This window comes from Procambarus clarkii, chromosome 6 (assembly GCF_040958095.1).
Source record: "Procambarus clarkii isolate CNS0578487 chromosome 6, FALCON_Pclarkii_2.0, whole genome shotgun sequence".
Lineage (NCBI taxonomy): Eukaryota > Metazoa > Arthropoda > Malacostraca > Decapoda > Cambaridae > Procambarus > Procambarus clarkii.
Genome location: NC_091155.1, coordinates 29647189 through 29661306, shown reverse-complemented (window position 1 = coordinate 29661306; position 14118 = coordinate 29647189). Strand labels below are relative to the sequence as shown.

At 44.9% G+C, this 14118-nt stretch overlaps 1 protein-coding gene across 2 annotated transcripts in view; it reads left to right on the top strand.

Moving 5' to 3' along the window:
• The window catches only part of cbc (crowded by cid), a 32848-nt gene that overhangs the window by 7234 nt on the left and 11496 nt on the right, over window positions 1–14118 (top strand). For both annotated transcript variants that reach the window (XM_045736036.2, XM_045736034.2), the window contains exons 2-4: window positions 7160–7267; window positions 10978–11139; window positions 11262–11496. In XM_045736036.2, the coding sequence (XP_045591992.1) occupies window positions 7175–7267; window positions 10978–11139; window positions 11262–11496 (490 nt within the window). In that variant the 5' untranslated portion in view covers window positions 7160–7174. The remainder of the gene's footprint in view (window positions 1–7159; window positions 7268–10977; window positions 11140–11261; window positions 11497–14118) is intronic.

The following is a 14118-nucleotide window of genomic DNA, read 5'->3' as shown; positions in this document are numbered from 1 at the left end:
GCCTACTCATACAAGGGGTAATGGGAGGGAAAAATGATCTACCTTACACTCCTGGCTCACGACGCCTGTCCCTCGATGGTGTGAGGTCCCCACGCTTCCTTGGGTCGATCCTCGACGATCCAGGGCGTTCCACAGGTCCTCAGGTGTCGTGAAGCCTTCGCGTCGTCGCCGTTCCAATCCCTGAGATTCAGCTGCCCCAATCCTGGTTCATCGATGGGCGCTGAGCTAATCACTATCTTTCCCCACACTCGCCTCTCCCACAGGGCGTCGCTCCTTGTCCTAGGCACTGTGTCGTCCTTCCAAGATTCTCAGTGGATGTGACCCCAGTCACAGCTAGCTTGCTCGCCCACCCTCCAGACCTCAACGTCCAGCCAGCGGCGTCGCCCAGCGTCGTCGCCGACTATTTTCCAAGTTTGGGCACTTCTCTGCTCACTGAACTTGGTTCCTCTTTGGCTTCCCAGAAGCGCAGGGTCTCCAATAACTATGTTGGCGGCGATGGTCAGCTCAATCCACTGGACAAGGCTTGCAGAGCCTCCAATTCTTGAGAGCAGACCGAGGCGCGTCCTGTCGCTTCCACGGTCAGTACAACTCTGACGTTGGCGCCGCCCGGGGCACTCGGTGACGTCATGGCGGGCCCTGATTTGTCGCCCGCGACCTACGTCGACCAATCCGCGATCGACTAATGTCCCTTCCAAAAGGTCACATCTGCCGTAGGGGATACTGTTTCATTTTATAACAGGGCGCCAATTTTCCTTTATTTACAACTTATAATATAACTTCTTTCCCTTAACTGGCAGCCGGCCTGGTCGCCACATATATCATCAGACTCCCTGAACCTCAGAGAATCAGTAGGGAGAGCTGATATGACTCTTTAAGCCGGCAAACGAAAGAAATAGGAGAGGGCACCGTAACATACCCCTCCCCTTAAAATAAGAGTCATATCGGAAGAGCAGCACTCAGGAGGGCAATCTATACTCTTGCTCCCTCCGTTCCTGAAGTGTCACTCCTCCAGTTGGTGACGTGGCTCATACCACTTTGCCAGTCACTTGCCTCATTGTATCTCCACCTCGCATAGTACCGGGTGTGATGGGTGTTCCCTGAACACCTACAAGAAATCCTCTCTCCGTGGCTACGGGTGTACTCCCACGGCTCGTTACCACTGTAAGATTCAGTGCATGCAGCGCCTCCACCGCGTCGTGCACTCCGAGATAGTCTTGCATTTCCATTGCGTCCTACAGGTACTCCATGTTTCCTCCCATGATCTCCTCTTCGCCAATCTTCTCTATTCTCGGTTCCTCTTCTCCCGTAGGTGCGTTGTCTCCTCACAGTGGCACTTGTAACCTGTACTCCATCCAGCAGCTCCCTCTCTTCCACACTAGGCTTTTGCGATGGCCCAATGCCCCTCTGGTTAGGCTGGCGCCTACCCTGGGTGTACCTATTCCCTGCTTTCTTCGTATTGCCTTTCCTATACCACTCGCTCCTTCGCTCCCGACGAACATCTTCACTCCTCCATGAGATTCTCTTCCCTGCAGACGTCTTCTTCGGTTCGTGGTTGGGCTCATCCACCTCCCTGTGGCTCACCTCACCACGGTGGTTCATCTTGCACCTACCACTATTCATCTGGCCGGCATAGGGTGCACTGCGTCGTGGTTCCTCCACTCTGCCCCTCACCGCCGTTCGCTCATCCACTGAGCTTACTTTATTTACGTTTCTGTATGGAGGGAGTGCGGTCTGCAGCCTCTTCACCGCCCCAGGCGTTTGTACAGCTGCTCCTCGCCACTCCTCCACACGCATCATCAGGCTTAGTCGGAGGGCTTCGTCGGGGTTTTCCACTAACTCCGACGACCTCTCTGCACTCTCGCCCTCGTTGTCGTCGTCTCTGGCGACGTTTTCCCTGGCAAAGTCGGCTTCCTCACCACCATCTGGAACGACCGATACCTCACCTGGCAGGGTTGTACCGCTGCTTGCAACATAGGCACTCCTGGCCCAATCGGGTTGTATCCTGCCTCCTCCGAGGTCATTACCCAGCACCATCTGTACATGCTCTAGGGGTAACTTAGGGGCTACAGCTACTATAGCTTTCTCGACTCCGCAGTCGGCAATCAGCTGTACTTCGTGAAGTGGCAACCTGTATTCCTCCCCCACACTGCGTATCCTCACCACTCCCACAGGTGAATCATTAAATTCCTTGGGGAGAATACTCCTGGTCACCATACTTATGTCAGCACCCGTATCTCGAAGCACGGCAACCTCCACTGGGTCTGACTTTCCAAACTTCACGTTGGCCCCGAAAACGAAGGGATGTTCACCCAACTTCATTTCCCAACCATTCACGTTGGGTCCACTATAATATGGGGTGTGAACAAACACTCTCTCCTCTTCCAACATTAATCCTACATTCCTTTGGTGCTCCTCACACTCGCGGGCATAATGTCCTCTCACACCACAGTTGTAGCATCGGCCACCTCCCCTGGGCGGCCACTCGCCAGTCACTCTGGCGGTACCACTTGCAGACGTCCCCTGGGTCCTTCTTGGACTCCTTGTCGTCGTGTCCGGGACTGCAGCACTTGCTCCCGAGTTAGGTCCACTGCTCACAGCTTGGGGCTTCCTCCCCGCGTCTCTTGAGCTCTTGAACCACGTTACTTCATCGGGCACACTACTCTTGGGAGAGTCCCCACCCGTCCTCGCTCCTCCTGAACTCCTAAGGTTCCCTCCCGACCTGGGATAAGGCGAGTGTCTGGGCGGCCCCTCCCTCCTGATATGTAGTGCCTCCTCCAGCATGTCGGCTCGATCCGCTGCAGCCTTCAGGTCCTTAATACCTGCTTCTCTCACCCTTACTCGCAACTCAGGATGGAGCACCGACATGAACTTCTCCATCACTATCAGTCGTTTAACATCATCCACCGACTCCGCTTCCTCCGCCTTCAACCATCGTAGGAATTTCCGTTCCATATCCCTGGCGGTCTCGGCATAAGTCTTTCCCGACGCTCTTGTACACTCTCTGAACCGCTTCCGGTACATCTCCGGAGTCAGCCGGAATGAGTGGAGAACCGCATTCTTAATCGCGTCATAACTAGTACACTCCTCTAGGTCCAGCATGTTATAGGCTTCCCGGGCCTCACCAGTCAACCTGCCCTGGACCAGAGCAGCCCAATCATCTTCCGGCCACTCCTTCAGAGTCGCTATCCGTTCAAAGTGTTCGAAGAACGCCTCAGCTTCTTGTGGTTCGAACGTAGGTAAGTCACGTTCCCTTACCTTGGGGTCATCCCGCCGTGCAGGTAGTGAGGGCAGACCACGTTCAACGCGACGCAATTCGACTTCTTTCTTTGCCTTTATCTCCTCCAGTCGCAGTCGTCTCTCTCCTTCTTCTCGCTGCAGCCGAGCTTCTCGCTCCTCTCGCTGCAGCTGCAGCCGTGCTTCTCGCTCCTCTCGCTGCAGCTGGGCTTCCAGTTGCATCTTCATTATTTCCAGTTGCAGGCTCCTCTTACTACAGCTGGACCTTCCACTGCTCCCATGTTCACTGTGAATTCTCTCCACACTGGTAGGCGCTTGGGGGGGCCCTAGTCGGGACGGTTCACCTTGCGACGGCTCTCCTCGGGACGGCTCCTCTTGAGATGGCTCCTCTCCCGTCGCTTCCTCTCGAGCTGTGAGCTGTGCCATGATCTCTATCCTTCGCTCCGCTACCTTAGTCGTCCTCAACCTGATCCCAAAGTGGTTTGCCACTTGTTGGAGCTGGGCCTTGGTACACTCTTCCAAAATTCTCTCGTCCCTTGTGTCAATAAATTTCTTTACTTTGTCTTCCTCCATCTCTATATCATTGAGCATACACGACAGCACAGACAAGTTAGTAGGCACTAATTTCACCGTTTCAGTCCCTTAGCTGGTTGAGTAACAGTACCACCGAATTCACTGGCCACACTGTATTAGTACCCTGGCAACACTTGTCTTGCAATTTGGTCCACACTGTAGCTTGATCCACGCTTCTTGGCGAGGTTCCCAGTCCTTGGCTACTGGGGTTCGGATCCTGGCAAGGTCGCCAGTTCACTTGTCACGTGGGGGGTGGGCGGTCCGGGGCTCTGCTAACACTCGGCTGCTAGGGGCTCAAAGGGCCCAAATACTCAGCCCCTCCGACTCCCTGGATTCACCGGAGTCTCCTTGGTCACACAAGATAGGACCAACAATGCCCACCTCCGCAGGTCTTTGCTTCCACCACAAAGGGGTGCCACTGATTCACCCTGGAAGCCCTTCAGTCAACCACGGGGAAACTGCTGTTAACAGTTCCGGCCTAGACCCGTGGGGGAGTGAAGGAAGACTCAGGCTTACCTATAACCATAGCCTCTCTGAGTCTTGCCTGCCAGACAAAAAAAAAGGTTGCAGGAACTCCTTTCCCGCCTGTCTTCTCTATCTTCCTCTTAGCAAGGTCGCCAGCTGGGTTATTATATCTGCACCCCAGCAATGCAGTTCAGTGGGTGTATCATATATCGTTTGTAGCCAGAAATGTATGCTCATAGAGAAATATCACAAATGGAGGCACACTCAAACACAGTAATAAAATGTGTGGATTTACTGACGCAAATTACATGAACACACACACGCAATCACAAGTAATACATGAATATGGAATATGGATGATGAGTCTGGAGATCGTCAGCCTCTTCTTCCACGACCTCCAACTCTCCTTCGACTGGGCAGGAAGACAGGAGTCTCACACTCTCACAGGAGGGCCTCTTCACCACGTCGGCACCTCTTCTTCACTGTCCTGCCATCCATACACACTGTCCTCTCTGACAGTCCTGGACACAAGCTGCCTTGCAGCCTATTCTACTATTAAAGTAATAAAGTCTTGCTGCCACATACACAAGTAAATATTGTGGCCTAACTAGCCTACTCATACAAGGGGTAATGGGAGGGAAAAATGATCTACCTTACACTCCTGGCTCACGACGCCTGTCCCTCGATGGTGTGAGGTCCCCACGCTTCCTTGGGTCGATCCTCGACGATCCAGGGCGTTCCACAGGTCCTCAGGTGTCGTGAAGCCTTCGTGTCGTCGCCGTTCCAATCCCTGAGATTCAGCTGCCCCAATCCTGGTTCATCGATGGGCGCTGAGCTAATCACTATCTTTCCCCACACTCGCCTCTCCCACAGGGCGTCGCTCCTTGTCCTAGGCACTGTGTCGTCCTTCCAAGATTCTCAGTGGATGTGACCCCAGTCACAGCTAGCTTGCTCGCCCACCCTCCAGACCTCAACGTCCAGCCAGCGGCGTCGCCCAGCGTCGTCGCCGACTATTTTCCAAGTTTGGGCACTTCTCTGCTCACTGAACTTGGTTCCTCTTTGGCTTCCCAGAAGCGCAGGGTCTCCAATAACTATGTTGGCGGCGATGGTCAGCTCAATCCACTGGACAAGGCTTGCAGAGCCTCCAATTCTTGAGAGCAGACCGAGGCGCGTCCTGTCGCTTCCACGGTCAGTACAACTCTGACGTTGGCGCCGCCCGGGGCACTCGGTGACGTCATGGCGGGCCCTGATTTGTCGCCCGCGACCTACGTCGACCAATCCGCGATCGACTAATGTCCCTTCCAAAAGGTCACATCTGCCGTAGGGGATACTGTTTCATTTTATAACAGGGCGCCAATTTTCCTTTATTTACAACTTATAATATAACTTCTTTCCCTTAACTGGCAGCCGGCCTGGTCGCCACATATATCATCAGACTCCCTGAACCTCAGAGAATCAGTAGGGAGAGCTGATATGACTCTTTAAGCCGGCAAACGAAAGAAATAGGAGAGGGCACCGTAACAATATATATATATATATATATATATATATATATATATATATATATATATATATATATATATATATATATATATTATATATATATATATATATATATATATATATATATATATGCATATGCATATGCATGCATGCATGCATGCATGCAATTGACGATCACAAAACACTGATCATTTTATGCGGAAAATCCACAGAGAAATATGAAATGAGGTGAATACACACAACCTGCTGTATCAGGGGAGTTTTTTATTAAATTGGATTTGATCGTACTATTAGTGAACACCAAATTTATATTAAGTTTCTTAAAAATCAGAGACAATTTTTCAAGTCCACTCGCATAAGGTACCACCAATGAGTTAATCACGATTTATAATCACGTCCCTAAGGCGAAACCAAAAATTATTAACTCATTGGTGGTACCTTATGCGAGTGGACTTGAAAAATTGTCTCTGATTTTTAAGAAACTTAATATAAATTTGGTGTTCACTAATAGTACGATCAAATCCAATTTAATAAAAAACTCCCCTGATACAGCAGGTTGTGTGTATTCGATTCCCTGCAATGATTGTGATTCTGTGTACCTTGGACAAACAGGAAAGTCCTTACAATTGCGGTTGTCACAACATGCTTATAGTATTAGAACTGCCCAAACGTCTAATGCATTGTATCTACATACGAGTTTATGCGATCACAATATTAACTGGAATGGGGCAAAAAGCATTACCAATTGTGGTGATTTCGTGGAACGGAATTTGATTGAGTCTGCTCTAATCAGTCAGTGTCCAAATCTTCTTAATGTTAGTACTGGAATGTACAAACTTGATCCATTTTTAAGTTATAATATTGCACAACAGTTTAAGAAACAACTCTGATAGAGAGGCTTACAATGTCTCATTATAACTGTATATTCATATATTGTGTGTTCATGAGGCTTTTCTTTAATCTTTCATCCTTATTCTCTGACCGCTTAATCCTCTTTGACCATTCTAAGCTAAGCTATACCTGTTTTTGGTTAATTACACCTGACCAACCCTAGGGATGGGTTGGTCAGGTGTCGGCCTATATATCCTCCGCCTTCTCCCTTCTCCTTAGTCAGTCTGGTGTTGACAAAGGCTTTAACAAAGCCGAAACGTTCACCTCATTTCATATTTCTCTGTGGATTTTCCGCATATATATATATATATATATATATATATTTTTAAAATATATATATATATATATATATATATATATATATATATATATATATATATATATATATATTTAAAAAAAAAAAAAAAAATATATATATATATATATATATATATATATATATATATATATATATATATATATATATATATATATTTTTTTTTTTTTTTTTCAGTTTTAACAATACACCATGGCAAAAACAACTGAAAAAGAATTCAAGTTAGAACCAGACTGTGAACTCCGGTTTGAAGTCGAAGGAAAGAAGGAAACGGTTGACTTGAAGGTAGGATATTTTATAAGTTTAGTTTTGCATTATGTCAGGAATCTGTTTTGATAGTTCTGCTTTAAGCCTGTCATGGTGGTAGGCTTGTTTTGCAATAACTTAATTGAAAAGGCTTTTTACTTGGTACTGCCCACAAGTCATTACAACCTGGTTGGTCCATGCCTTCTTGCAGGAACTTGCCTAATTGTTTCTTGAACATGTCCACTTTTCTTCCTGCAATATTTTTTATATGATGAAAGGAGTGTTCTCCGATTGTGCCTATGGCATTGCTACTTTTGACAGGGTCTATTCTGTATTTCCTGCAATATATTTCCCTCCAGTTGTTATGTAAGGAGGGGTTCAACCCCCTTCAGGTTCATCAATATTTTCAAAATTCACATGCTCGAGTTAAGATCAGGCTTACATGTACAAGTAAGTGGTAGTCTAGAAATTATAGCGGTAAACACGAAATCATATATATATGATGTGCGTGGTTTCGGTTTTGTCACTGATATCATATATATATGATTTGTGCAGTTTAAGGGTTAAGGAAGGACATTTCTTTAAGGAATTTGACTGAAAAGACTTGCTGTTAGGGCATGAAGTAAATGAGATGTATGTCAAGTTTTGTGAAATATATGATGAAGGCACAAAAAAATTATACCAAAGCAGAGATGCAGAACTAGGAAACACGATTGGTTAAGCAGAAATTGCGAGAGGGCCAAAGACCAAGAGACACACAAATGGAATCAATATAGGAAGAGGTCAAACCTCCAAACATACCAGAGATACAAAAGTGCGAGAAACAACTACACGGCAGTGAGGAGAGAGGCAGAAAGAAATTTTGAAAAAGGGATTGCGGACAAATGTAAAACAGAACCAGATCTATTCTATAAATTCATAAACAACAAATTGCCAGTAAAGGATAATATTCAGAGGTTGAAAACAGGAGATAAATTCACTGGAAATGAAAAGGAAATGTGTGAAACATTAAACAAAAAGTTCCAAAGTGTGTTTGTACAAAATGAAATCTTCAGGGAACCAGACACAATAAGGATTCCAGAGAACAACATAGAGCACATAAATGTGTCTAGAGACGAACTGAAAAAAATGCTCAAGGAGCTAAGTAAGAACAAAGCAGTTGGTCCAGATGGGGTTTCACCATGAGTTCTGAGAGAATGTGCACCTGAGTTCAGCATTCCACTTCAACTGATTTTTCAGGCATCCCTGTGTACAGGAGTTGCAGCTGATGTATGAAAAAAGGCTAACATAGTTCCAATCTACAAAAGTGGCAGCAGGGAAGATACCCTCAATTATAGACCTGTATCACTGACAAATGTAATAGTCAAAATATTGGAAAACATAATTAAAACTAAATGGGTAGAACATCTGGAGAAAAACAATATAATATCAAACAGACAGTTTGGTTTTTGATCTGGAAGATCTTGTGTAACGAATTTACTCAGTTTCTATGATCGAGCCACAGAGATTTTACAGGAAAGAGATGGTTGGATTGACTACATCTATTTGGACCTAAAAAAAGGCTTTTCACAGAGTTTCACTTAAGAAGTTGTTCTGAAAACTGGAACATATTGGAGGGGTGACAGGTAAGCTTCTAACACGGATGAAAATTTTCTTAACTGACTGAAAAATGAGGGCTGTAATCAGAGGCAATGTATCGGACTGGAGGAATGTCACAAGTGGAGTACCACAGGGTTCAGTTCTTGCACCAATAATGTTCGTTGTCTAAATAAACGATCTACCAGATGGAATACAGAATTATATGAACATTTTTGCTGGTGATGCTAAGATAATAGGGAAGATAAAAAACTTAGATGATTGCCATGCCCTTCAAGAAGACCTTGACAAAACAAGTATGTGGAGCAACACTTGGCAAATGAAATTTAATGTGAATAGATGCCATGTTATGGAATGTGGAATTGGAGAACATAGACCCCACACAACCAATAAATTATGTGAGAAATCTTTAAAGAATTCTATCAAAGAATGGGATCTAGGAGTGGTTCTAGATAGAAAACTGTCACCTGAGGACCACAAGGGTTCAGTTCCTGAACCGATTATGTGCCTCTGTAATCCTTTACACCACCGCCCACGGGATGGGTATGGGGTGCATAATAAAGAAAGAAATTGAATCGAGGACCACATTAAGAATATTGTGCGAGGAGCCTATGCTACACTTTCTAACTTCAGGTATTGCTTTTAAATACATGATGGAGAAATACTGAAAAAAAAATTCACGACTTTTGTTAGACCAAAGCTGGAATATGCAGCAGTTGTATGATGCCCATATCTTAAGAAGCACATCAACAAACTGGAAAAAGTGCAAAGACATGCCACTAAGTGGGTCCTAGAACGGAAGGACAAGAGCTATGAGGAGAGGTTAAAGGCATTAAATGTGCAAAAACTAGAAGACGGAAGAAAAAGAGGCAATATGATCACTACGTGCAAAATACGTAGTCAAGTATGTAACAGGAATCGATAAAATTGATAGGGAAGAATTCCTGAGACCCGGAACTTCAAGAACAAGAGGTCATAGATTTAAACTAATGAAACAAAGCTGCCGGAGAAATATAAGAAAATTCACTTTTGTAAACAGAGTGATAGACGGTTGTAACAAGTTAGGCGAGGTGGTGGTGGAGGCCAAAACCACCTGTAACTTTAAAGCATTATATGACAGAGTGCTGGGGAGATGGGACACCACGAGCGCACCTCTCATCCTGTAACTACACTTAGGTAATTACTTAGGTAATTACTAGGGCTCCTACAGAAAGAGACATTTCATTACATTCAATGCTGGGTTTGTTTCCACCACTAGCATGATCAAACTAGCAACAAGATAACTATTAACACATTTTAAACAGAATAAGATATTGTTGCAGCAAATATACTGTGCCTCAATTGAGAAGTCGGAAGTGTAAGTGTTGTTAATTAATGGAGCATCATGTTAGTAACTACCCACAAATCCTCACTCATCAGTCTCACTTCCCTTCTGTTTGAGCAGCTTATTTCATATTCTGAGGGATAATATTCAAGGAAACGCCCTGTAATATATTCCTCTTTATCACTAAGATCTTCAGGGCTATCTAAGTTCTTGCAATTTTGCATTGTAACAGTGGTTCCTAACATGGTTACACTGCACATGCAGCCACTTGGGGGTAATGTACATCTTGTAACTAAGACTCGGCAAGGAAACTAAGGCTCTCAGTATTTTTTCCAATATGACAGACATTTGCCAGAGGTCAATACTGTAGTTTTGAATGATGTCCCCATACAATTGGTGGGACTTTCAAATATTAATGAGCAGCACAAATTGCCTCCGGGCAATTTGTAATCAATTGCTCAGGAGTGATTGGAGCAGTGTAAGGGTTAATTGTGCATATGGCATGCCTCTAAATGGAATATTGGTGCTCTTGTAAAGTTAATGCTTATTTCATAAATTTTGAAATGAAGCATGATTTGTAAGTGGTGAAATGTATGGTCTTGTATATTAAAAAATTAACCAATAATGTTGAATGTGTGATGTGTCATCATGATTCATACATGGTTAGTAAAAATGATTCGATGGTACAGTATTGTAACCAGTATTTGGGATTGGGTAATGTATTAATGCATCATTGGAATAATAGAGTAAAATCCACATTAGTATCATCAGAAAATTAGTGTTGATACAGAATTGCAGACATATACTAATTGAACTTTTGAATCAACAGTTAATGAATGGCAAAGCAGAAGTGTTTGGAACAGAGTTGGCTCCAGACAAACCCTATACTTTCTTCTCTGGTGCTAAAGTTGCAGTGTACACTTGGCATGGTTGTACTCTAAAGATCACAGGAAATACAGAAGGAACCTACATTGCAAAAGAAACTCCAATGGTTAGTACAGTAATGCACATGTAAAAAGTTGCATCTAGTTTTTATATATATATGACAATGTAATAAAAAATAAATAATATTTTATTATATCTTGAAACCTATGGTTTACTTGCATTTGACAGGTTATGTACTTGAATACACATGCGTGTTTAGAGCGATTGCGAAAACATGCGGATGAAGGATTGAATCGTGGAGAAGACACTAGAGGGCCTGTTACGATGATTGTGGGGCCGGGAGATGTAGGAAAATCAACTCTGTGTCGCATCCTTCTAAACTATGCTGTACGTATGGGACGCAGACCGATCTTTGTGGATTTAGATGTCGGTCAAGGATCTATTGCCATCCCAGGTACTATAGGTAAGTTTGATAATGAATTACCAAATTTTCTTGGTGCATTCACTGTTAAGTAATTTAATAATACTCAACAAACAGTGTAACATTTGAATCACAGAAAAGTTGATTTCTATCACATCACATGCAACAGCTTCTAACTGCCTGATTAACCAAGCCAGCAAACTTGGTCTGAGACCAGACCACTGGGACATTTACTCTCAGAACTAACCCAAGGTAGCCATGAATTTTCCCAGAAAGCTATTAATTGTAACTGTATATTTAATTTGAACATGAGTAACTCTGAGATGGCTAATTCGTGTTATGATGACCAAATCACACATCAGAAGATGAAGAAACGATGATGTTTCGGTCCGTCCTGGACCATTATCAAGTCTAATGTTGATAATGATAATTCTCTAATTCATGTTATTTTCTTTTTATTACCTTAAGCCTTAAGTCTTGCAAATTGTAATGCATTTAATGTCCCAGCCTATTCCTATATACTGTAGTACTGGCTTATTTCTTTCACTTGATAATTACTTATATCCTAGTCTAGTTAAATATAGTCATATTGTGCTATTGCTGTCACTCGATACCAACGTATGTCCCAGCCAAATGAGGTTTATGAAATAAATTCATAGTGCTAACATTTAGTCAAATACTGTAAACAGTGCTTGACCAGGAGACATTTTCCTGGTGAACAAATCCACAAGGGCCGTGACGAGGTTTCGAACCTGCGTCCGAGAGCATCCCAGACGCTACCTTATTCGACTGAGCTACGACATGGTCAAAAGGAGTTGGAACTGAAGTTCTACTGAACTTACTGGATCCTGCAGCCTCTCCGAGGGAGAACGGCCTATTGACGTAGCTCGAGTGCATGGGGGGAGTTGTGTAAAACCCTGGTTTGTGCCTCGGAGAGGCTGCAGGATCCAGTAAGTTCAGTAAAACTTTGGTTTCAACTCCTTTCGACCATGTCGTATGAAGGCTCATGGCGTTCTTTTCGCCGTTTCATTTCTCTTCGTAGGTTGTCATCAATTTCTGATCGTGTTGTTTTGTCCTTTCTCTCTTGGTTTTTTCAGGACCGGCATATTATGCCAAATACTGTCGCTTCTTATTGTGTGGCACTGGCAGAGCCGCTTCAGCTTGCTTTCATGATGGATGTTACTACTTCTCCGATCCACAAGCTCTCTCGTGCACTTTTTTACCTCCGGCCTGTTCATGCGCCACCTGAGCCATTCTGGTCTTTGGATAAGGTGCTCCCTTTTCTCTCTCCTCCTCAGTTTGTGGTCCCTTTGGTTCAAGATTGCTTCGGAAATACCTTTTTTTTTTGGTTGGCTTTGGCCTCTGGAGGTTGGGTTGGGGAGCTTCATGCTCTCCTTCAGTGCAAAGGTTTCTGATCCGTTGGTTCTGGTGGTCATTTTGTTTGTTTGCAGCCGTCTCTTTTTTTTTTTTTTTTTTTTTTTTTTTTCTCTTTTTTTTTTTGAGATATATACAAGAGTTGTTACATTCTTGTACAGCCACTAGTACACGTAGCGTTTCGGGCAGGTCCCTGGAATACGATCCCCTGCCGCGAAGAATTGTTTTTTCATCCAAGTACACATTTTACTGTTGCGTTAAACAGAGGCTACAGTTAAGGAATTGCGCCCAGTAAATCCTCCCCGGCCAGGATACGAACCCATGACATAGCGCTCGCGGAACGCCAGGCGAGTGTCTTACCACTACACCACGGAGACTGCTGGTGAAGAATGAGACGGCGGGCCTCTGGAGGGGTCCGTGGGTTATTGATGCTTGGTTGGTCAGGCTGGGGTTGCATTATCTTTTGTGTCCGGTTGCGGCTCTCCGTCGTTGTCTGCGCACCTTGGGTGCTGTGTCCGGGGACACGCTATGGGTAGATACGGTGTCCCTCATTTCCTGTTCCGGGGTTTGGGTTTCTCAGGTCATCTGCAGGCTTGCCTGCTTGATGGAGTTCTGAGAGTTCTACTCCCCAAGCATGGCCTTTCTACAAGCATTGGTTCTCTAAGACTAGCCAACCTGTGGTCTGCCCTTGTGCCCATGATGTGTGCAAGTTTGCGGCTCTTGCTACGGTTTTTGGTGCTATGTCTTTGGCTGATATTCGGGCATGGGTATTTTGAAAGTTGAACTGGGTCTTGGCCGCCCATTATCTTGTGAATGTTCAGGGTCCTCTGCCCTTGAACCATTGGTTGCAGCCAGTTGTCCTGTCTTCGTCATGAGGCATGTGGTGCTGCTGCCTCCCGGGTAAGTCCCCCTTTTTTTTCTCTGTGGGTATACAGTATAGCCCTCTCTCCCTTTGGTCAACAGTTTCGTTTTCAGTCTCCAAACTTAAAAACTCCAAACTCCAAACCGGTGTCAGCGCTTGGTCGCCCGGGCGGGGGGGCCCCTCTCGGGGAGGGTCGTTAATGAATGGACGCGCTGGTTGAGTGGATGTTTGATTGTTTGTTGTTTCCTCTTGTGGGGGGAGGGGAGTTCTTGGGCTCTGTTCAGTCTTGGGTTGCAATGTTTTACCAGTTGGGGTTTGTAATAGTTCTCCTACCTTTCTGGGTGATACCCCCGGTTGATGGCAGACATGACTATACTCTCACAAAGTGGAGTGTTCATAAGCTATTGCTCCCTTCGCCTCTCTGAGGG